At 36.5% G+C, this 25,159-nt stretch overlaps 1 protein-coding gene across 1 annotated transcript in view; it reads right to left on the minus strand.

Moving 5' to 3' along the window:
• The window catches only part of ZDHHC17 (zinc finger DHHC-type containing 17), an 86,355-nt gene that overhangs the window by 41,405 nt on the left and 19,791 nt on the right, over nucleotides 1–25,159 (minus strand). The window contains 4 exon segments of the mRNA XM_010362625.2: nucleotides 562–578; nucleotides 580–640; nucleotides 4,392–4,514; nucleotides 11,977–12,080. Coding sequence (XP_010360927.1) covers nucleotides 562–578; nucleotides 580–640; nucleotides 4,392–4,514; nucleotides 11,977–12,080 — 305 coding nt within the window.

The following is a 25,159-nucleotide window of genomic DNA, read 5'->3' on the forward strand; positions in this document are numbered from 1 at the left end:
ATATAAAGTTATTTAAAACAGGATCCTCTGGAAAGAGCTTTTTCAAATAAGATATGGTGGAAAGATTACATATGTATTTTGAAAAGTTATTTTAAAATAGATACATGTCAAAACACATTTAGGATTTTATGGTTCTTAAAAGTTTTAACTAGATTAACAGTCTGGAAATGTATGGAGGTACTCATAACTTATTTAATATATAGTAAATAATTACTATATTCTATTATGCTCATTCTAATAGTATCTCAATCATTCCAAGAAATGAGCTAATTCTTTCATTGTAAATATATATATGCTGCAAAACTATTACATTTAGAAAGCCAAAGTTTAACCCGATCCTATAACTAACTGAATTAATATCAGCATGGCCAGGGAAACTTTGGACAATAAACTTTTGCTTCTTTACAGGTAATATTTCACAATAAAACATTAGCATATAAATGATATTAACTAATGGCATAATAAGCTCTCCTATTCATTTTAGTGTATCATTTTTTTAAAGTTGTTCATTTATATACTAATAAAGGAACCAAAGGAAAAAATCCAGAAGCAAATTTAAACCTTGTGGCCCAGTGCAACTGGAGTTGAATTCAGGTCTCCTCCAAGTTGATCCACAATAGCACCTTTCGAAATATAGTATCTATAAGACAAAATTTATAATAATTTAAATAACTTTCATTTTCAATTTTAAGAAATTATGTGAAAAATAAGTAAATACATGTTTTCCATTTCAGATCTCATGCTAGTTTGAATCTTTGAAAATAAATAATCTTTTGTGGTTGTGTAAAAAACATATTTAGCAGAATTTTATGTCAAATACATCATTTTATTTTGTTCCAGAATAAGGAAAAGAAAAATAACTTTTAAGTTATAAAAAAAAAAAAAAAAGAATAAAAATGCCAAAAAAAATCACATAAAAAAGAAGGTACTCAAAGAACTACAAAGATTTGAATAGTAGCATATAGAAAATTGAAATTAGACTAATTGCAGAATAGGCAAGACATGGTCTACCTTGGGTAGCTCAGCTTTTTAAGCCTAACTTCCCTTAAGATTACTGTAGATTAAATCAAACAATATACGTATAACATAAAGGTTCTTTACTCTGCCTTATTTCTTGTGCCTTTAAAGCCATGTTGCTTGAAAAAGAAATAATAGCAACTTTATTATTAGATTAGTAAGCTTAATATTAACAGCATAATATCTCTTTTTTAAGAGAGAGAGAGAGATAGCATCTCATGTTGCCCAGGCAGGTCTCAAACTCCTGGACTCTAATAATCCTCCTACTTTGGACTCCCAAAGTGCTGGGATTACAGGAGTGAGCAGCCGTACCCTGCTGTCATAACATCTTGATAACTTCTGAAGTGAACAAGATCTAGCTGTTCATTACAATGCTTTCTTTGGGAATAATCAATGCAATAAATCCTGAATATAAATGATCTAAGGCATATGATATCAAATACTTGATATATGTATACTCTTAAACTGTTCTAAGTGATTATTGCTCTAGATCAGTAATGCATTTACTCTTAATGCACATAGCTTTTAACCTGTGATTATTCATGCTTATTAAACACATTATTCATGTGTTTAACTCAGAAATTTGTGGTTGCAAACAAGTATTTGTTTAATTGGTGCTTTTAAAGCATTATGCAATGAAGGGCCCAATTCCACTCTATCATGCCAAATGGTTCAAAGTAACCTAACAAAGTATTTCCAGAATACTAAACTATTAATAATGCAAACATTTAATTATTCCTGAATCCATTTTTAAGGTACTTGATACATTATATAATGCTGAAAATGTTCTTTGAGAATGGGTAGGCTAGAACCCAAAGAGAAGTAAAGCTCAGCCAAAATAACCACTCTCATAGAAAATGATATTTTATTAAAAATAATAACTGGAATTTTTCTAAAGCAATTTCATCCCCTTCTCTATAGTCAACTGTTCCTGAGATTCATTTTTACTGGTACATGGCAGAATTTAAATCATCACTAGGTCTACGTCAATAAGCAATTTCCAAACTGATTCTAAAGCACAATTTTTTTTTTTGACAAGAAGAGGGAACTTTTCTGCACCCTAAAAAAAGAATAATTTCTATTACTTTTCATTGTAAACTTCTCAGTATTATATTTTTATCACATGTTATTTCTTGTAGCTATAAGACACTAGCTCAAAACTACAAACTTCTGAGATTGCACAACTCTTAATTTTAATCTTGAGCCTCTTTGCTCAATATATTAAGAAGGTTTTATCAAACAATGTTCTGACCGGTACTAATGATCCTAGGTTTTCAGAAGGGACCATCAATGAACAACTGATACCAACAAATGAGAGATAAAACCCAAATAGCTTAAACCTCAAACATCTCTAGAGGGGACACTGATGAAAAGCAAGCCAGAATATTACAAAACCGGACAGGCAAAAGAATCAGACACAACTGTTACCTCCAAAGAAAGCAGTAACTACCTGGGCCGTAAACAGAAACAACAGTTGAAAGTCAATAAATACACCACAGAAAAATTGTGTTTTCTAGCATATATTCCCACTGAAAGTCAGCAGTTGCTCAGCATCACAAGTAAGTGTTTTACTGACATGGAAGCAATCACGCAGCTGACAGTGCTCAAACGCTTTGTACACCTTAATGTTAAATCTTAAGATGTTGCTACTCAAGTTTAGAATTATAGTTAAAATTCAAACTCTTTGAGTCCAGATTCATTCTTGTGTCCCTAAACTTCATTATATGATGGCAATTTCTGACTTTAGTGTCAGTCCCATGTTGATTTTAACATGCAACCATTCTGCGTTTGCCAAGACGTATGTTTAGTGTACCTTTTCCATCAAAGTTTGACACTCAGGAAGTAAATTAGAGAACAGCAAGACCCTGCACTGAAAATGTAGCAATTCAGGGTGAATTCTTTTACCTGGCATTAATATCCTATTTGTCTCTACACTCTGTGTGTTGCACTTAACTGAACATCTCAAGTAGTTCATTTAGTTCATTTTAGATTTGTGTTATCTGGGCACGGAAACTCATGCCTGTAATTCCAGCATTTTGGGAGGCCAGGGTAGTTGAACTGCCTGTGCTCAGGAGTTTGAGACCAGCCTGGGCAACATGGCGAAACCCCATCTCTACCAAAAATACAAAAAATTAGGGCCAGGCACAGTGGCTCATGCCTGTAATCCCAGCACTTTGGGCGGGTGGATCACCTGAGGGTGGGAGTTCGAGACCAGCCTGACAAACATGGAGAAACCTTGTCTCTACTAAAAATACAAAAAAAAATTAGCTGGGTGTGGTGGCACATGCCTATATTTATACAGGTGCATGCCTATATTTCATTTTCATTTCAACCCTCTGGTCCTTGAATCACTCTAGAAGTCATTTACTATTGGCACATGCCTATAATCCCAACTACTCGGGAGGCTGAGGCAGGAGAATTGCTTGAACCTGGGATGCAGAGGTTGCGGTGAGCCAAGATCGAGCCATTGCACTCCAGCCGAGGCAGCAAGAACAAAACCCCATCTCAAAAAAAAAAAAAAAAAAAAAAAAAAATATATATATATATATATGACTTGGGCGTGGTGGTATTCGCCTGTGGTCCAAGCTACTCGGGAGTATGAAGCTGGAGGATCGCTTGAGCATGGGAGGTGAGGTTGCAGTGTGCCAAGATTGTACCACTACACTCCAACCTGAGTGAGAGTAAGCACCCATCTCAACAACAACAAAAATTCATGTCTTTCTGTAAATATATTGTGTCCATAGAGTCAAAAGACTACTAAACAAGATTTGCTAAGATTTCCTATCATCTTGACTCTTAGATCTAACTACTTCTTATTAATACTAAACAAACATTAACAGTAATGGATAAAAATCATTTTACACTTGCTATGCAAGTATTCATCACTTATGCTGGTGTGAACAGTTAAATCAGATTATTATTACCTATTATCATTTCAACTTTCTTTCCTTTTGCTGTTTTCTCCACAGAATCCACATTCGGAATGTGAACACCAAGTTAGGACTGCCTGAGTTCAGGTCCTGACTCCAATCTTTATTAGCTTGGGTCACTGGGTAGTATATTTAAACTGTCTGTGCTTCAGTTTCGCCAGCAGTAGGGCAGTAACAATTGTTATATTTTATATGGGGTTATATTAAGAATTAAGAACTAAAGAAAACACATATGGAAAAGTACTCAGTACAGTACTTGGCTAATATAAGCATTCAATATAAGTTAAAAGCAATTTTTCTTTTTCAGAAAAACAAGGTACACAGAATCTATATTCTAAAAGCCATGAATTTTAGAAAGTATTAATTTTTATAACAATTACTTCCATTAATTTTATAACCATAAAAAGTTAAGTTTTAATAATTAAAAATAGAGAAAATACATACTTGACTAAGTCTATTCTGTTATTGATGGCAGCCCAATGGAGGAGTGTAACATTTTCTTTGTCCGGTTGCCGCACATCATAACCTGCTTCCACCAATTCTCGACAGCGTTCATATATTCCATATCTAGAAAAGAAAGAAAATACGGCATTATTATTTAACAAGAAATGTAAAGCTAAAAATAACATTTTGAGACAAAAATAATTCCTCATTTTGATACTAGGAATTAAAATGTATTTCTCAACATAGAATATTACTTTTAAAATGTCAATATTCCAAAAGCTTTTATTAATCCATTTTACAGTTCTAAAATGTCTCACTTATAAGACTGTAAAATCTCACTATATGGAAGAAAAAAGTACACCAGAAATAAAATTTCAATCGGGAGCTTTTTTTTTTATTTTATTACCATTTATCCCACCAAACTCTTAAGGTAGACTGTAAAAAATACACACAAATTAAAAAACATTATATAAAAATCAATAACAAGATGCATATAAATGATTCAGAAGAATATCAAGAAGAAAGGACGTTATACAAGCCCCAGTGTGAGAAACACGCGCAACTGTCCAAACCCAAAGAATGGACTAAGAGGCACGAAGAACGGCGAAAGTGAGACTTAACAGCAGTCTTACAGTAACAGGTGTCTGGCAGGCAGGCACACCCAGGGCAGCTACAGCAGGCAATTTATCTCCTACACACAAGTCCCTCCCCTAGTTCCTCACTGGTCGAGTACTATGGGGTTACAATCCTCCCAGATGTTGCCTAAGTTCTATTATCCCCCTTACCCCGTCCTTTTCCATGCTTAAGTTGTGATTTCACAATAATGAAGCTTTCTTCCCTTTTATGGGCTGACCCCTCCTCTACATTCTGTTAACTTATTGTGACCTACTAGGTGCATGAGCCATGTAATTTGTTACATTTGCAGGCTGGCAGCCAGTGCTTAGATTTATCATGCCTTGAAAATGGACCATTTAAAATGTTTTCTCACAAATTCCCTTCTCTTTTCTACGTAATTCTTTTGGTTTAATTTTCATTTGAACCCTTCTGGTCCTTGAATCACTCTAGAAGTCATTTACTATCTTCCTCATAGGAGAGAGAGTACTAATTTGGTTTTTAATAGTAGCAGGTTATTTGCTGGTAATTTGTTTATTAATAGCTGTTTCAATTAATCTCTATGCTAGTCCCCTCACACAAAGGATAACACAACATCCCACTGCTGCTAAGACTTCTGCCACAATTGAGAGAGATGTAAGGACTGAAGCTACCATGCCTTTCCATTTTCCACACCAACCTTCTAGCCAACCTGTAAATGGGTCATCAATTCCAGCATTCTCTGCCAGCTCGTTGGCTAGAGATGTCAAACCTCATAAAGCTTTTGTGATGATCCTATCTGGGGCATTATTGTTGGGAATAAAAGTACATTTCCCACCCAGCATCACACATACACCCTTTTTTCTGCTAGTATCATGATTAATGCAAGCTGGTTTTTCCAGGCCATTCGGCTGGTGGTATCTAACTAGCTAGTCACCCCTTTGAGGGCATCCCAAGTATAATTGACAAATCTATTGATTATAATAGATGGAGTTAATGCAATTCACATTCTTACCTATAGTTGACCACCAGAAGAGTGCTGATTCAAACCCAGCAGCTATTTGGTTTCGGGCCTTAAATTCATTATGCAACCCTTAGGGACTCCTATCAAGTCAACATATATATAGTGGGATTAAAAGAATCTGTCAAATCTCTCCGGTTTTGGTGGCCATCTGTATTTTTGGGTATCTTATGGAATGCCAGGGTGAAGGGAATGGCCAATTGGATTAAAGCACAAGTCCCGGTCCAACTGGAAGGTAACAAGTTACAGAGGTTCCTTTTCCCACCATACCACCAGACATCAGCCCAGGCTATATGGAGAGCTGAGTAATTACCATTGCCTCACCAGTGGCGTTTATGATGTGGGTATAAGTTGAGAATTCTCCCACAGGCTTACTGAACTCTGCCCCTTCCCTAGAGAGGCAAGACGAGTGGTTCATACTCCCTATAAAGAACGAGGGGATAGCTCTGGGATCTGACCTCCACAATGCGGGAAAGGACAATGACACTCTGAACAAAATCATCTAAGACAAAGCCTGTTTTATAATAAATATCTCATGTAATTTTTTTATTGAGACAGGGTCTCACTCTGTCACTGAGGCTGGAGTGCAGTGGCGCAATCATAGCTCCCTGTAATCTCCACCCCCAGGGCTCAAGCAATCCTCCCACTTTAGCCTCCCAAGTAGCTGGGACCACAGGTATGCACCACCACGCTCGGCTCTTTTTTTGTATTTTTAGTAGAGATGCAGTTTCACTATGTTGCTCAGGCTGGTCTTGAACTCTTGGGCTCAACCGATCTGCCCACCTCAGCCTTCCCAAGAGCTGGGATTACAGGTGTGAGCTACCGTGCCTGGCCTCATGTAATTTATTGAATACCGCACTGAAAGTGGAAAAAAAAAAAAAAAAAAGAATGGCTGTATGCGTCATACTTGATGCATGATTTCTACTGAATGTGTACCACTTTTGCACCACTGTATAGCTGAAAGGTCAAATCAATGTAAGCTGGCAGAACCTGTATTCATAAAAAGATAAAACACCTAAAAAGAAACCAGAAAAAAATTCTAGAACTAAAATGTACAATAACTGAAGTCATTATATGGATTCAAAGACAGAAATGTCTTCAAAGACAGAAGAAAGAGTCAGCAAACATGAAGACAGAGCAATAGCAATTACTATCAAGTGTGAGGAGCAGAAAGAAAAAAGACCAAAGGAAAGTGAAGACAGTCTAAGGGACCTGTGGGACACCATCAAGTAGAACAACACACACATTGTGGAAGTTCCAGAAAAAGAGAGAGAGAGAGAAAGAGACAGAGAGAATACCTGAAAAAAATAATAGCGGGAAACTTCCTAAATTTGAATATAAACATCAATGAAGTCAACGTAAAAGGAACTCCAAGACACTCACACTGAGACATATTATAATCAAACTTTTGAAAGACAAAGACAAAGAGAGAATCTTGAAAGGAACAAGAGAGAAGCAACTGGTCACATACAAGGATCCTCAATAAGATTATTAGCAGATTTCTCATCAGAAACTTTGGAGGCCAGAAGGTAACAGGCTGACATATCCAAAGTGCTAAAAGAAACTCAATGCCAATCAAAAATCCTGTATTCAGCAAAACTGTCCTTCAAAAGTGGGGGAGAAATTAAGACATTCCCAAATAATGACTGAGAGAATCTGTTACCACTGGACCTGCCCTGCAAGAAATGATCAAAGGAGACCTGCCGGGTGAAATTAAGGGACACTAAGACAGTAACTCTAAGTCATATGAAAAAATAAAGATCTCAATAAAAGTCAATACATAGGCAATTATAAAACCTAGCAAGACGTAACAATAATTTGTAACTCTACTTTTTTGTTTTCTACATGATTTAAGAGACTAATACATTAATTTAAAAACTATTAAACACTAGTATTATTGTAATTTTGGTCTGTGTGTCTACATATTGTTTCTATATAATTTTAGAGACCAATGCATTTAAAATAATTATTACTTTATGTCTTTTCAAAATATAACGTATACATATGTAGTTCTGTGACATCAACAACTAAAAAGCATATAGATGAGGCTGTAAAGGAGCACAGTTTATTAGGTTATTGGAATTAATCTGTATAAATTCAATAATATAAATTCAAATGAGTGTTATAACTTTAGGATGTTAAGTGTAATATCCATAGTTATCTGCAAAGAAAAGTAACTACAGGATATACACGAAAGGAATGAGAAAGAAACTTAAACATTTCACTACAAAAATTGAACTAAACACAAAACATTCAGTAATGTAGGAAATGAGAAGGAAAAAAAACTATATGGCATATAGAAAACAAATGGAGGCCAGGCGCAGAGGTTGGTGCCTGTAATCCCAGCCCTTTGGGAGGCCGAGGCAGGCGGATCACAAGGTCAGGAGTTTGAGACCAGCCTGACCAACATGGTGAAACCCCGTCTCTACTAAAAATACAAAAATTAGCTGGGCGTGGTGGTGCACGCCTGTAATTCCAGCTACTTAGGAGGCTGAGGCAGGAGAATTGCTTGAACTCGGAAGGTAGAGATTGCAGTGAGCCAAGATTGCACCACGGCACGCCAGCCTGGGTGACAAAGCAAGACTCTGTCTCAAAAAAAAAAAAAAAAGAAAGAAAACAAATGGCAAAATGACAGAAGTCCCTCTTTATTAGTAATTACTTTAAATGTAAATGGATTAAACTCTCCAACCCAAAGACAGTTGGCAGAATAGATGGGTAAAAAAGACCCAACTACATGCTATCTACAACAGACACACTTTAGATCCAAAGGCAAATGAGTTGGAAATGAAAGCATGAAAAAAGAAATTCCATGCAAATAGTAACCAGAAGAGAGCAAGAGTGGCTACACTAATATCAGAAAATAAACTTTAAATCAAGAATGGTTACAAAAGACAAAGAAAAACATTACATATCAATAAAAGGTTCAATTCAGCAAGAAGATATACAATTATAAATTAAAAGCATTGAACATTTAACTTATAACATCATTAAAATATTTGAAGCAAAAATTGACAGAACTGAAGAGAGAAACAGATAGTTCTACAGCAAGAGCTAGAGGCTTTAATACCCCAACTCTCAATAATGGATGCAACAAGCAGATATAAGTAAGGAAACACAGAACTTAAGGAAACCGTGCCCGGCCTGGATTCACATATTTTTAAAAGTGAATTGAACTTATGTATCAAAATGTAGTACTGTGCCTCTTCCTCCCACTGTAAATAATTAACAATTTCTAAGCAAATATCAAGTAGAAAAGGGAAGACTACGAACAAAATAAAACTACATTCTAAAGACACAAATTTTTGGGTTTTGTCTAGTTTTTGTTGTTGCTTTCTGTGTAGAAAAAACAAGATTACATGTGTCATTCTAATAAAAACCCACAGGTTGGGCATCTCTAATTCAAAAATCCAAAACATGAAATACTCCAAAATCCTTAACTTTTTGAGCACATGATACCACAGATGACCTCATGTGACAGGTGCATAAAACATAAAAAACATTCTATAAAAGCACCTTCAGGCTATGTGTATATGAAAAATAAATAAACAAGTTTAGACTTGAGTCCCACCCCAAAGATTTCTCATTGTGTATGTGCAAATATTCCAAAATCCTAAAAAATCCAAAATCCAAAACACTTCTGGTACCAAGCACTTCGAATAAGGGATACTCAACCTGTATTTAGATAAAATAGTCTATTTAAACCTAAAAACAAACAAACTTACAAAAGAAAACAGAAACACAATCTTTACAGCTGTCACTGGATTTCTCTATGTTGTTGCACTCAAAACCCATGCAAAGGATGAGATCACCTTAGAATCAAATTGTTCAGATCAATCATTTTTAATCTTTTTGGGGATCACAGACCTCTTTAAAAATGTAATGAAAGTCACGGACTCTACCCAGAAACATGCTCCAACACACAAAATTCTGTATATAATTCCAAGGCATTCAGGGAAGTCTGAAGCTCCTCCCGGAGCCAGGTAAGAATGTTAAGTAATTCACATCTTCTTAGCAAGTTCTAATAAAGGTCACATTATTCTGAGATTTGGTTTGCACTGAGTAGTGTTAAGGTTTCCAGCACTATACAGAATGAATATTAAGAGACCAAAAGCACACCAAGTCTTTATATTAGGAAATAGTTATTTCATAATTTCACAATATGAATAAAACATATTGTCTTACTTAGTTGACCTATTGATATAACAGATCCCACTTTAAGATTTCTTCTTGAAGAAAATATGCAGATGATCAGAAAGACCAAGAAAAATACACACCCTAAGGAAATATGACTAATAATTCTGTGGAATGCAACGAACTTCAGACAATTCTTTTTTTGCTTGTTTTGTTTTGTTTGAGATGGGGGATCTCACTCTTTTGCCCAGGCTGGAGTGTATTGGCATGACCGTATTTCACTGCAGCCTCAAACTCTCAGGCATAAGCAGTCCTCCCACCTCAGCCTTCTGAGTAGCTGGGACCACAGGAGTATGCCATCACGCCTGACATGGTTTGGATCTATGTCCCCACCCAAATCTTATGTTCAATTGTAATCCCCAATGTTGGAGACAGGGCCTGGTGAGAGGTGACTGGATCACAGGGATGGATCCTTCATGGATGGTTTGGCACCATCCCTTTGGTACTGTTCTTGTGAGAGTTCTCATGAGATTTGGCTGTTTGGAAATGTGCAATACCTCCTCCCCACTCTCTCTTCCTCCTGCTCCAGCCATGTAAGATGTACCCGCTTCCCCTTCACCTCCTGCCATGATTGTAAAGTTTCCTGAAGACTCCTCAGAAGCAGAAGCCGCTATGCTTCCTGTACAGCCTGCAGAGCCATGAGCCAATTAAACCTCTTTTCTTCATAAATTATCCAGTCTCAGTATTTCTTTATAGGAGTGAGAGACTCAGTATTTCTTTATAGGAGTGAGAGAACAGACTAATACAATGCCCTGCTTTTTTTTTTTTTCTTTTTTTTGTAGAGACAGGGTCTCATTCTGTTGCCCAAGCTGGTCTCAAACTCCTGATCTCAAGTGATCTTCCCACGTTGGCCTCCCAAAGTGTTAGGATTACAGGCATGAACTTCCACATCTGTCCAATTTCAGACAATTCTTAAAGCTCAAGAACCTATGAACTAGTTTCTCCTCTTTGCAGATGAAAATAACTGTTGTTATTTCAACTTCCATATAATTTGCATTATAAAAAGTCAGATTTATCCTTTTCCTTTCCCTTCCTCAAAGACTGATAATACGGTATTTTGACGATATTTTAGAAAACTCTGTGATATTTCCTTTAGCACGGGTTAAATAAATAAGTAAGTATGACATTAACTACGTCTTATTTCTAATCTGTGTACCTGGTTGCGGGGGGCAGAATATTGGGTGCACACTAATGTTTTCCATTTAAAGTGCTTTAATTCTAACAAAATTTTCCAATTCACCATAACTAACCTTAATATTCTTAGGGCCTAATAATATACTTCTGGAAAGATCAGCAAGTACCAAAAGCAAACAGACACATTCAATTAACCAATGGGAAATAAACTAAATTTTCTTTTCTTTTTTTTTTTTGTGTGTGAGACAGAGTTTCACTCTTGTTGCCCAGGCTGGAATGCAGTGGCACAATCTCGGCTCACTGCAACCTCCGCCTCATGGGTTCAAGCGATTCTCCTGCCTCAGCCTCCCAAGTAGCTGGGATTATAGGCATCCACCACCATGCCTGGCTAATTTTTATATTTTTAGTAGAGATGGGGTTTCACCATGTTGGTCAGGCTGGTCTCAAACTCCTGACCTCAGGTGATCCACCCTCCTTGTCCTCCCAGAGTGCTGAGATTACAGGTGTGAGCCACCACACCCGGCCCATAAACTAATTTTTTAATTGAGATATACGGATGTTTTTCCCAAGGTAATATGACTATTATTCAGATTCAAATTTCACTTGAAATATACATGCCAAAGAAAACAACTACAACAAAAACCTTACTGTGTAGCCTTGACTATGTCCCATGTGCTGTAATCATCAATATGAGTTTTCCGTCCAAGAGGTTCACCATATCCATGGTTATAATGGCTTTGGGGTTTGATTTCCTGTTAAAAAGAAAATCACACACAGGCAAGAATTGAAAAAAGAGGTACAGAAAATATTTATATATATTATAGTAGTGCTTTTTGTTGTTTGAGAAATGCTAATTACTGAAATAATTAAGTTTACCTTATTCTAAAGTCTATACTCTTTTATTTATTTATTTATTTATTTATTTATTTATTTATTTATTTATATTTTGAGATGGAGTCTCACTCTGTCACCCAGGCTGGAGTGCAGTAATGCAATCTCAGTTCACTATAACCTCCGCCTCCCGGGTTCAAGCGATTCTCCTGCCTCAGCCTCCTGAGTAGCTGAGACTACAGGCATGTGCCACCACACCCGGCTAATTTTTTGTATTTTTAGTTGAGACAGGGTTTCACCATGTTAGCCAGGATGGTGTGGATCTCCTGATCTTGTGATCCGCCCACCTCAGCCTCCCAAAGTGCTGGGATTACAGGCGTGAGCCACCGTGTGTGTGTGTGGCCAAGTCTACACTCTTTGGGGAAAAAGCTTGTTCAAAGAGATCTACCCATTTTACACAATCAAGCTAAAAAAATCTGTAAGATTAGAAACAAGTAACAACTTAGCAACTAAGGTTAATCTTCAGCTCCATACAACTCTCTTACCTCATCATCAAATCAACTCATTCTCTCTGAACAACTTTTCTATTATTCTAGTATGACCCACAGCTCTTACACTCTACTTTTAAAACCTTCATCACACGCACTCCCCTATTCCTCAAATGAACTCTAAGGTCCTAAAGGAAGGAACCTATGGATATTGTTTTTCTATTATTCTCAGATATCACCTTTCCTAAAACTCTTTCATGCTCCCAGCTATCATTAAATGATTAAGGAATGGAGCAGTGCTGATAAAAGGTAAATCTGCTTGAATAGGCCTAAAAACGTCAATATCCTTTTAAAAAGGTTTTATATAAAAATCTATACATATAAGATTTAATTCACATAAAAATTTAAATGACAGTTTCAAAGAATATTACATCCATTCATAGCTTACATGCTATAATTTTCTATCAAAAATACAAAATTTGCTATATATAGTCAATTTCCCCAATAAAACGCAGCACTAAAATACAATTGTTTCTTTTATATAAAAACAGAAAAACTGAGTTTGTTCAGCTCCAATAACATCTGTTGAAACTGCTGTGTTTCTGATATTTTTCACAAACATATGTGTAAATATAAATAAAAGGAAAAATCATAAAATATTTGGAAAGAAATCCTTAGAACACTATATGCTCTCTTGCCTCTGATAAACCACCTTCCACTGATACTTAATCATACAAAGTTAAGAGTATTTTACTAGAGGAAAAAGCTATTTAGCTTACTCTAGCCATTCAAATAGTGTGGGAAGTTCTAAAACTCATTCGTTTGAACCATAAATTTAGAAGACTATCAATCTGAATATTTTCAATGAAAAGGAATTTAAAAGTTTCACACAAACAAATTCTGCTTAGCATATAATCTTTCAACAAGTAAACGCTTAGTTCCTTATGAAAATGCTATAGCCAATGTTAAAATACCTCAGGAATAATTATATATCCACATTAGTAGAAGAAAGGAAATATACATAATTCTTAAGCCAAGATTCACAATATACTGCAGATAGTTCACTAAATGATTTTTAAGAGGTTGTTCTCAAACTCCATTAAAATAGAATAGCTTAAGTAGGCTTAGTATTTTGAGTACATACAATGTTCTGAATAACTAACAAAGCAAGCCAATACATAAGACTTATCCATTTAATTTCTTTAAATCTTTTCTATTTAATTTCTCCATAGAATTCAGTTTTCAATCTGTCTATGCTCTATATTCAGTGGGGTAAAGAAAAATACTTCTAAGCCAGTAACACTTTCTTATGTCTAAATTTTCTTTTCTGATTCTATTCTCTCCAACCACAGGGAAAATAATTTTTTTAACTTTCAACTTTGACATCTATATGGCTGTAAGATACTTGAAAAAGAATAAAAACTTGATCACAGCTTTCAGGGAGAATGGAATAATATACCCAACAAAACATGTATTGAGAGCCTATTATACATAAAGCTCTCTACAATGAACACCGGGACCCCACCCAGGATAGGGTAAGACATGTGCAACGTTAAAGAGAGTGTCAAAAAACTCAGTAATCAAGATCAACAACAAAAACAACAACATTTTAATGGAATATTTTTAAAACAAAACCAATGCAACACACACACACACACACACACACACACACACATACACACACACCCATGAACCAAACATCAACATTTTAAAACAGAGACAGCATCAGAATCACTAACTGTTCCTTTTGCACCAGGCTCCACTATGGCTCAGAGCATCACTGTGCATGTATACAAAATACAGCCTGTCATCCTGAAGGACTTCCAATCCAGAATGGAAAGACAAAGTAGGGAAGAAAAATAAGTCAAATATTGTAAGCAAGAGCCTTCCAATAATAAGTAAAAACACAGATGAGGACAACATAATATCCAAAAGGTAATAACATAACTTGAAACAACTCTGAATTTGAAAATGTGCTACAGCAAAATGCTATTCTTTTTTACTATGGACAAATACATTGCTTTTACATACAAATAATATTAATAGAATAAAAATAAGTATCTTTCTGAGGATTACTATCATCAAGTTTTCAAGTAACTTTAATTTTCTTTTCATGCCGAGACCTCACTTACTGCACATAATGACTGAATTGTATTCTCAGTCTGTTTCACTGACATTGCCAAATGTGAGCTTACAAATGTTACTGGAAATTAGACTTTTTTCCAGTAACATATTAAAATTAACCAATATCAGTATCTGCTTTGTGCCACCTATAAGGTTGTTTTTACTTCTTTAGTAAAAGGTATCTGATTTTTTAAAAGATGCCTTTAATTAAACATATCTCGAATAATTCTAGAGCGGCAGAGCTATACTCACCAAAGAAAAGGTGTATAAGAAATTCTCCAACCTGCTTTATTACCAAATTTTGTAATAAAGACCTTTGTTTCTCACTTTTAAACAGACTGGATACTAGTTTATCTCTGGGACTAGTACCTTGTCAATGTGACAAATGACAACACTCTATCAAGATAACCACAACTATCAATAGGCCTAGGAGTAACAGTTCTAATTTAAAAACATATTTTTAACATGTTCATATAAATAAGCATATCTAACAAATGTAGATAACAATTTTAAGTTAAAAATTTGCTTTTATATATTAAATATATTGTCAACATACAAATATTTAGTTAATTCAATTCTTTAAAATCCTGTACTTTTTCCTCAATGTTAATGGAAACCAAGAAGCAGTTTAATTGCTATCTCTACCAAGAAAAGCAAGATTAATTTTAAAATATGTATGTGGGTCATTGTAACTTTTAAGAATACAGTAATTCCATTAGAAGCAGCTTCGTATAACAGAAAAAAAATCCTTGACTGAGAGGCTAATGAACTGAAAGTCTGCCACTCCCCTACCTAGGGAATATCTAGCAAGTCAATTAACTGCTATAGGGTACAGATCTCTCCTTTGTAAAAAGGGATGAATAAAATAAGCAAAAAGTTCCTCTGAGGTGCCTCAAGGTAAGAATAGTGGAAGAGCTCAGAGATTTCAAACTCCACACATTCATTCCCTTCTTTTGAGGCAGAGCCTCACTCTGTCACCCAGGCTGGAGTGCAGTCGCATGATCTCAGCTCACTGCAACCTCTGCCTCCCAGGTACAATCGATTCTCCTGCCTCCGCCTCCTGATTAGCTGGGACTACAGGCGCACACCACCACGCCTGGCTAATTTTTGTATTTTTAGTAGAGACAGGGTTTCACCATGTTGGCCAGGCTGGTCTGAAACTCCTGGCTTCAAGTGATCCGCCACTTTGGCCTCCCAAAGTGCCGGGATTACAGGCGTGAGCCACTGCACTCAGCCTCATTCCCATCTTAAACAAAGCACTTCGTTATTTGTTTTTAGATACTGGGTATTAAAAACTTTAAGCAAATTAAATTTAGCATAGTTTATCGGAGCAAAGGACAACTCATGAATCTGACAACACTAATAACCAGAAGAGGTTCAGAGAGCACAGCTTCAGAGCATGAGCACAGGGTTTCTACAGGCTGAACCTGGAAGCAAAGCAATTACTTGATTAGCCATACTAGCTATGCATTTGCCTTATTGGATCATGATCCAGTAGAAGGTCCTAAGTTAGAGGTTAGTTGGCGTTTTCCAACTGATAACGTCTCTAGATAGACATAAGTTTCATGTCACTGTTTTCATTGAATTGGGTTTGGGTTTGCTTATGTACGACCCCAGGACATGCAGCTTTATACAAGATTTCTTCAATTAAAGGTTTAGCTGCTTTCTAAAAAAAAAGTTCTGAAACTTCTAGATTAGACACTCTCCAAGTTCTTTCTAAGGGGAACATACAATGATTTCATATATTTTAAAAAATTACAGCCACTTGGAAGATTCTTAACATTATCTAGTTGACAGTCATAAGGTTTTTTGTTTGTTTGTTTTAATAGCCATGGCTTTGAAGAAAACTGGAAGAAGAGAAATTACCTCCAAAATCTGCTACTATAGGTAGCAGACAGTAGACAGGAATGGTAGACAGGAATGGGAAGAACTGGGATAAGTTGAGCTGTGATAAAACACTGCAGCTAAGAGAAATCAACATGACGAGATTCGATCTTGAGGCTTTGTCGGGCGCGGTGGCTCACGCCTGTACTCCCAGCACTCTGGGAGGCCGAGGCGGGTGGATCACGAGGTCAAGAGATTGAGACCATCCTGGCTAACACGGTGAAACCCCGTCTCTACTAAAAATACAAAAAATTAGCCAGGGGTGGTAGCTCATGCCTGTAGTCCCAGCTACTCTGGAGGCTAAGGCAGGAGGAATGGCGTGAACCCGGGAGGCGGAGCTTGCAGTCAGCCGAGATCGCGCCACTGCACTGCACTCCAGCCTGGGCGACAGAGCGAGACTCCGTCTCAAAAAATAAACAAACAAACAAACAAAAAGCATACATATAAAGCTCCTTTTAAGAAAATTATTTCACCCCAAATTACATTTGCAAAATAAAGGCATTTTTGCTACAGCCATAGAAATTGGGGGGGAAAATTGGCAACAAAGGAAAATCTAAGGTAGCGATTTCTTCTAAATTATAGGGATATCAGAAGGATTTTTAAAGGAATGCTTATTGTTTATAATAAAAAGAGGGCATAAACATAAAAATACATAACCAAGTGAACAACAAATGGCAAGAAAAACCAGCTTCCCCTACAAAATCATAAAATAACTCTTCTAAATAAATGTAATTAGTTAACAGTGCCAGCAGATGGCACTATACTCAAGACAGACTCTTACAACCTACCTGAAACACCATGTTTTCTCGGCTTTTATTAATTGACACATAATAATTATACGTATTTATGGGATACAGTGTGATATTTCAAAACATGTATACAATGTACAATGACCAAAACAGGAAAATCAGCATATCCATCACCTCAAAATTGATCATTTGTGTTGGGAACATTCAAAATCTGTGCTTCTATATTTGAAAATATACAATAAATTGTTAATTAGTCACTCTGTAGTACTACAGAACTCTAGGACTTATTCCTCCTAACTAGCTGTACTTTTACATCCATTAACCAACCTTTATCCTCCTCCTCCTCTTTCCTGCCTCTAGTAACCACTATTCTACTCTCTACTTCTGAGATTAATTTCTTTAGCTTTCATGTATGGGTGAGAACATAAGGTTCATCTTTGTGATAAACTGTCTTTCACGAAAGACTGAACAAAACTGATTTAGGAAAACATTTGGGAAAATATTCATCAACCTTAGCTTCCTTAAATAATGGTTTTCACTTCATTTCCTTCTAACATTAATCCATATCTATACATGTATGTGTAACAATGTATGTATTGTATTGTATGCAGTGTATTGTAATGTCTTTCCACAGACATTTGATGGATATTTATTTATTCATTTACTTAGAGATAGATAGAGTCTCGCTCTGTCACCCAGGCTGAAGTGCAGTGGTATTATCTTGGCTCGCTGCAACCTCCACCTCCTGGGTTCAACTGATTCTCCTGCCTCAGTCTCCAGAGTAGCTGGGACTACAGATGAGTGTCACCAAGCTCAGCTAAATTTTTGTATTTTTAGTAGAGACGGGGTTTCACCATGTTGGCCAGGCTGGTCTCAAACTCCTGACCTCAAGTGATCCACCCACCTCTGTCTCCCAATGGGATTACAGGTGTGCTCCACCGCATCCAGCCTGATGAACATTTAAGCACATGCCTATATGCATATGTTTCTCTCCTCTTACTATCTCTTTACAAATAAGCTTCATTTTGTATAAGAGTTCTAGATTTACAAAAACAATGTCGAGAGTAGTTCTCATATTCCCCACGCTGTTTCCCCTATTATCAACAGCTAACAGTATGATACATTACCTTTAAAGAACTAATATTGATACACTATATATATATATACACACACAATATTGATACATTATTAACTAAGTCCATACTTTGAGCAGAGTTCATTAGTTTTTGCCTAACGCCCTTTTTGTTCCAGGATCCCATCCAGGATACCACCTTACACGTAGTTCTCATGGTTCCCTAGGTTACTCTTGGCTGTGACGCCTCTCAGACTTTCCTTGTTTTTGATGACCTTGACGGTTTTGAGAATAACTAGTCAGGTATTTTGTAGAACGGCCCTCAACTGGATTTCTTTGATTTTTTTTTCTCATTACTAGACTGAAGTTACGTGTTTTAAGGGGGAACTATTGTTTTTAATCTAACCTTATTTGTTTCAGATTTCTTTCAACACTCCTTTACAATCTTTATTTCCCCAAATGTTTATGTATTTTTACACAGTCTGTAATCATAGTACTCACACCCTTAATATTCTTCCCTTTTATGTTTCTTTATGCCATTACACATAGTTTTTATAAGTACTGCTTTGAAACGTTAGTCACTCTGCATATACCAATATATACCACTGCATATACCAATGTATCAAAATGTTCTGAAACATTTCCCAATTGCTGAACATTTTTAGGTTATTCTTACATGTCCTAACTGAGCTGAGATTGTGTATTTTAGGCATTCCTCTTCTCTGTCTTCCCCTAACATTCTCTTCACCATTAAACTTTAAGCTATGACAGGGTAGGAATCCTATCTTAATCATTTGTGTATGCCCAGTGCTTAGGACAGAGCCTAGCACAAATAATACTGGTCTCCTTAAATGAAAGAATAAGTGGATGAATTTTTCCTCACTACTGAAAAATACTTTAACTCATTTAATATTTCTTCATTTTAACTGGGGTAAACTCCTAGAGATGGATTCTTAAAGGGTATGAACATTTTTATGGTTCTTAACATGGTATCTAAACTGTTTTGCAAAAGAATTATAATCTGAACAGCAATACATTATTAACTATTTCTCCATAAACTCACTAGTACTGGGTGTTATTTTTAAATTCTCCACTACTTAAATAGAGTAAGAAAGACTTGCTGGGCGCAGTGGCTCATGCCTGTATTCCCAGCACTTTGGGAGGCCAAGGCGGGCAGATCACCTGAGGTCAGGGGCTTGAGATCAGCCTGACCAACATGGAGAAATCCCATCGCTACTAAAAATACAAAATTAGCTAAGCGTAGTGGCTCATGTCTGTAATCCCAGCTACTCAGGAGGCTGAGGCAGGAGAATCACTTGAACCCAAGAGGCGGAGGTTGCGGTGAGCAGAGATTGTGCCACTGCACTCTAGCCTGGACAACAAGAGCAAAACTCGGTTTCAAAAAAAAAAAAAAAAAAAGACTTGCAAATGCAACTTTAAATATATTCTCCTATCCTATTTCATCTTTTGGGAATTACCTGTTCATATCTTTTGGTCATTTTATTGTACTTGACTCCTGAAATTTGCTTAATATATTTGAATTAGACTTTTATACATATATATGATTAAATATTAATCTTTTTCATACTGATCTAAAGACGTCTGTTCCATGTTTAGAACTGTTCATTTATGCTTTCAATATAATTCAGATTATACCCTTTATAGCCACATGTATTAATCTTTTCTTTGTGCTTTTTTGGTTTTCATTTTTATATTTCAATACTGCTACAATTATTAGTGCTATTCATGAAATATTTTCATTTCTCTTCTCAGGCACAAGGTTGAACTGTACACCCTTGACCCTCTGAAAGATAAGTGTGCCCAAGTGATTGACCATGTGATCTTAACCAATGGAATATGAATAAAAAGGATCTATTGCTTTCAGAGAACAAGTTTAAGAGTCAATATGCAATTCCCCAGTCTTTCCAACTGCCAAGGAGATTGGCAATCTTCTCGAGAGTAGAGATAATCACTGGATAGAATAGCTACTATCCAACCCACAATGTATGTGTAGCATAAACTACTAACATTTTTTAAGGGACAGGGTCTCACCATGTTGCCCAGGCTAGAGTATGGTGGCTATGCACAGACATGATCATCACCCACTACAGCCTCAAACTCCTGGGCTCAAGCAATCCTCCTGTCTCAACCTCCTGAGTAGTTGGTACTACAGGTGCACACGACCACGCTCAGCTAAGCCACTGAAATTTAAGGTTGTTACTGCAGCAAAACATAGCTTATCCAGACTAACATGATTCTGAGAGTTGTTTAGTTTGATAAACAACTAAATGGATAAATGAATCTATATAAATTTGGGAAATGGATCTATATAAATCATTTTCATTGTATTTTGAAGCTGGTTATAACTAGTATACAGTTTTACCACTAGTGTTCACAGATTTATCTTATATGCAGCCACGATGTTAAACTATCATCTCTGATTTTAGATATCTTTGAATATTGTAAGAATACAAGTACTATCAACTCTCCTGCACATGCAAGAGAGAGAGAGAGTGTATGTGTGTATTTTCACTCCATGGCCGATGGCATTGGCAAAAACATCAAATGCAATATTGGAAAAGTAAAATGAGAATATTTCCTTATTTCCATATTATTTTTCCTCCATTTTTAATACTCAACGTATTTAGTGTTTCTTCATTATAAAGTTGTTCAATCATCCTTATTCAAATATATTCCAGGGAATGCATAACACTGTATATGGATTAAAATGCCCACTTGATTGGGCATAAAAATGCCAACAGGCTCTTACATTATAGAATACGGCCAATTTAATATTTCATTTGAGATTCTCAATTTCATCCTGTAAAGATTATGACTAGTATTATTTTTATGTTATCTTCTAGTTGATAATATTATGAAAGTGACCTTCACTCTTCCCCTTGACGTCCCTTCTCCACCACAGGCCAACTGTTCTTATCAGCAGCCCACACTCAAGTCGTGGCCACATTTCCACTAGGTCCCAGAAAACTAGGGCAGACATAAAATGACTCTGGAAAATTCCAAGGAAAAAGTACCTTCTAAGTATTTTAATTTAAATTGTTTTATTTTGGTGTTTTAAATGTTTGCCTCAAGTGCACATGTAAATTATTTAAATGTAATTACCAAAATGTAATTTGAATGGCAAAGAAACATAGCTGAAAATCCTAAATAGTGGTGTAAACTATCTCTTAGAAGAAGTGCAAAAACCCCATCTTTGACTGAGAATAAACAAAGACATTTAGGCATCTAGTTCAGCAGGCAACCGAGATCAATCAGGGAGTTTTGAGGAAGGAAGTAACAGAATTAGATATACAATTTTAATAGATCATCTAAAGATTTTTTTTCCTTTCCACCACTCCCACAATTTATACTTCTGCCTTTCCTGTGCTATTTACTAGAAGGCATTTCTAACTATCAAAACGTCCAAGCTAGAAACATTCAGCTGGGTGCAGTGGTACATACTTATAATCCCCACAACTCATGAGGCTGATGAGGAAGGATCACACGCAGCCAGGAGTTTGAGACCAGTCTAAGGAACACAGTGAGACTCTGTCTCTAAAAATAAAAATTGAAAAGGCCGGGCACAGTGGTTCACACCTGTAATCCCAGCACTTTGGGAGGCCGTGGTGGGTGGATTGCTTCAGTTTAGGAGTTTGAGACCAATGTGACCAACATGGTAAAACCACATCTCTACTAAAAATACAAAAATTTAGCCAGGTGTGGTGGCAGGTGCCTGTAATCCCAGCTACTCAGTGGGCTGAGGCAGGTGAGTCACTTCAACCCAGAAGAGGCTGTAGTGAGCCAAGATCATGCCACTGCAACACAACAGAGCAAGACTCTGTCTCAAAAATAACTAACTAAAAAATAAAAAAATTAGCTGGGCTTAATGGCATGCACCTGTAATCCCAGCGACTCAGGAGGCTGTGATGGGAGGATCACTTGAGCCTACAGTAAACTGTGATCACACCACTGCACTCCTGGGCAACAGAGCAAGACCCCAGCTCTTCAAAAAAGAAAAAGAAAACTCATTCGCCCTTGATTCTTTATCCCACAGCTTCAAATATTCACCAAGTCACAATCCTTCTTTTCTCAAAACAAATCTGTCCCTTCCTCTGTATTAATATTCTCACAAATGGTCTACCCATATTACTGTCCCTATCACTCCCTTACTTAAAATCCTTAAAATCATACATATAAGGTAAAGAGAGTACATTTCAGCAATCATACAAAATCCTTCATGAAGTGGTCCCAATTTGCTTTTTCCAGCTTTAGTATCCACTGTTCCCTTCTATACATCCTACACATTTACGTACACCAGTCATTCCAAGAAGTCATGTACTTTTAAAAACCTCAGTATCCTTGTGCTTATGTTAGCTATTCTACTTAAAAGACACACTCCATCTCAGGCTCAGGCAAACCTTTACAAATTATAATTCAATTCACAATTCAAGAGTCACCATAGCCTTCTTTGTCCCACGCAGTTAAATGACCTATTTTGTGTGCCCCTGTGCTATGCAAATAAATTATTACAGAGGACTAAGGATGGTGGACAATAATTTTTTCAAGTTTACAATGGGTTTATCAGGACATAACCACCATCATAAGTAGAGAAGTATCTGGACTCACAATGGTTCAACTTATAATTTTTAACTTTATGATGGATTTAACAGAGTATTAAATGCATTTCTGACTTATGATGAGTTTAGGGGGATGTGGTCCCATCGTAAGGTGAGGCGTATGAGGGGACCTCAAAAAGTCTGCAGAAAAAACGGAATCAAAAGATTAAAAATATAAACTTCACTTCTCAACATAATAAAACCCCATCAAGTTCAAGACACTTTTGTAAATGATATCAGACATTCAGTCCACCCCTAAAAAACTGAAGGTCCTGAGAATTTAACCATGTCAATGCAATATTTTTCACATTATTACCTGAAAAAAATGGGTGCCCTTTAAAGATTTTTTAAGATTAAGGAACAAAAAGAAGTTAGAAGGAGCTAATTCAGAACTGTAAGGTGGATGTTAATGATTTCTCATTGAAACTCCCAAAATTGTCCTTTCTGATGAGAGAAAATAGTAGGAGCATTCTCATAGTAGAGAAGGACTCTCTGGTAAAGCTTTCCCAGGCATTTTCTCTGCTAAAGCTTTGGCTAGCCTTCTCATAATAAGCAGATGTTGTCATTCTTTGGCACTCCAGAAAGTAAACAAGCAAAATGCCTTGAGCATCCAAAATTCTGTTACCACAACCTTTACTCATGACTTTTTGCTTTTGCTTTGAGTAGACCACTGGTAGCCACTGCTTTGATTGTGCTTTGTCTTCAGGATCATACTGGTAAAGACATGTTCATCTCCTGTCACAATTCTTCAAATAAATGCTTCAGGATCTTAATTAAAAACTCTGCTCTTGTCTGCAGCCAGTATGTACGCAAGGGTTTTGGCACCCATCTCGTGGAAAGTTGGCTCAGCTTCTTCAGTCAGAATTGTATAAGCTGAACCAGTTGAGATGTCATGTCTCTGGTGTTGGTTCTTGTTTCTGCTGTTAATCCTCCACCCTGTTCAATTAGGGCATGAACAAGATGAGTTTTTTCCTCACAAATTGACATCGATGGTCTTCTGCCGCCGGCTTCATCTTCAACATCATCTTATCCTTTCTTAAAACAAGTTATCCATTTATATACTGCTGATTTCTTTGGGGGCATTGTTTCCATAAACTTTCACAAAGCATCAATGATTTCACCATCTTCTACCCGAGCTTCACCATAAATTTGATGTTTGTTCTTGTTTTGATTTTAGTAGAATTCATGTTGCTCTGATAAGGGCTCTTTTCAAACTGATGTCTTATCCTTCTCAATGCCTCAAACTAGATCTGGTTTAGACATGTTACAACAAGTTAGTTAAAAGTTTATTTTGGTGCAAAAAAAATTTGAAATCCACATACAGTTTTTTCATAATACACATTTTCCATAAACTTTTTGAAACCTGTATATATTGTGTGGTGGTATATGTGCTAGTTTAGTATTGTTGCTCTAATAAATTATCACAAACTTAGTGGTTTAAAACAACACAAATTCATTATCTTACACTTCTGGAGATCAGAAGTCCAAAATCATCACTAGGCTAAAGTCAAAATGTCAGCAGGGCCACACACTCTGCTCCCTCCAGAGGCTCTAGGGGAGAATCTGTTCCTTGCCTCTTCTACCCCTCTTGCATACTGGCATAATCAAGGCCAACATTTTCAAATCTCTCTCCACTGTTTTTACATTGCCTTCTCCTCTGTGTATATGTTCAAATCTCCCTCCACCTCCCTCTTACATGGATATATGCGATTACATTTAGGGCTCAGCTAACCAAAATAATCCCTCCATCTTAAGATACTTAATTATCTCTGTAAAAACTCTTTTTCCTGATAAGGTAACATTTATAGGTTCCAGAGATTAGGACCTGATATCTTTGAGAAACCATTATTGTGCCTACTAAAGGATGAAAATAAGAGTGGAGAAGTGAGAAGAGATAAAATCTGTATTCCATGGTGATACGGTTTGGCTCTGTGTCCCCATCCAAATCTCATCTTGAATTGTATTCCCCAGTTATTGAGGGAAGCACCTGATGGGAGGTGACTGGATTATCGGGGCAGTTTCCACCATATTGTTCTCATGATAATGAGTTCTCATGAGATCTGATGG

This window comes from Rhinopithecus roxellana, chromosome 10 (assembly GCF_007565055.1).
Source record: "Rhinopithecus roxellana isolate Shanxi Qingling chromosome 10, ASM756505v1, whole genome shotgun sequence".
Lineage (NCBI taxonomy): Eukaryota > Metazoa > Chordata > Mammalia > Primates > Cercopithecidae > Rhinopithecus > Rhinopithecus roxellana.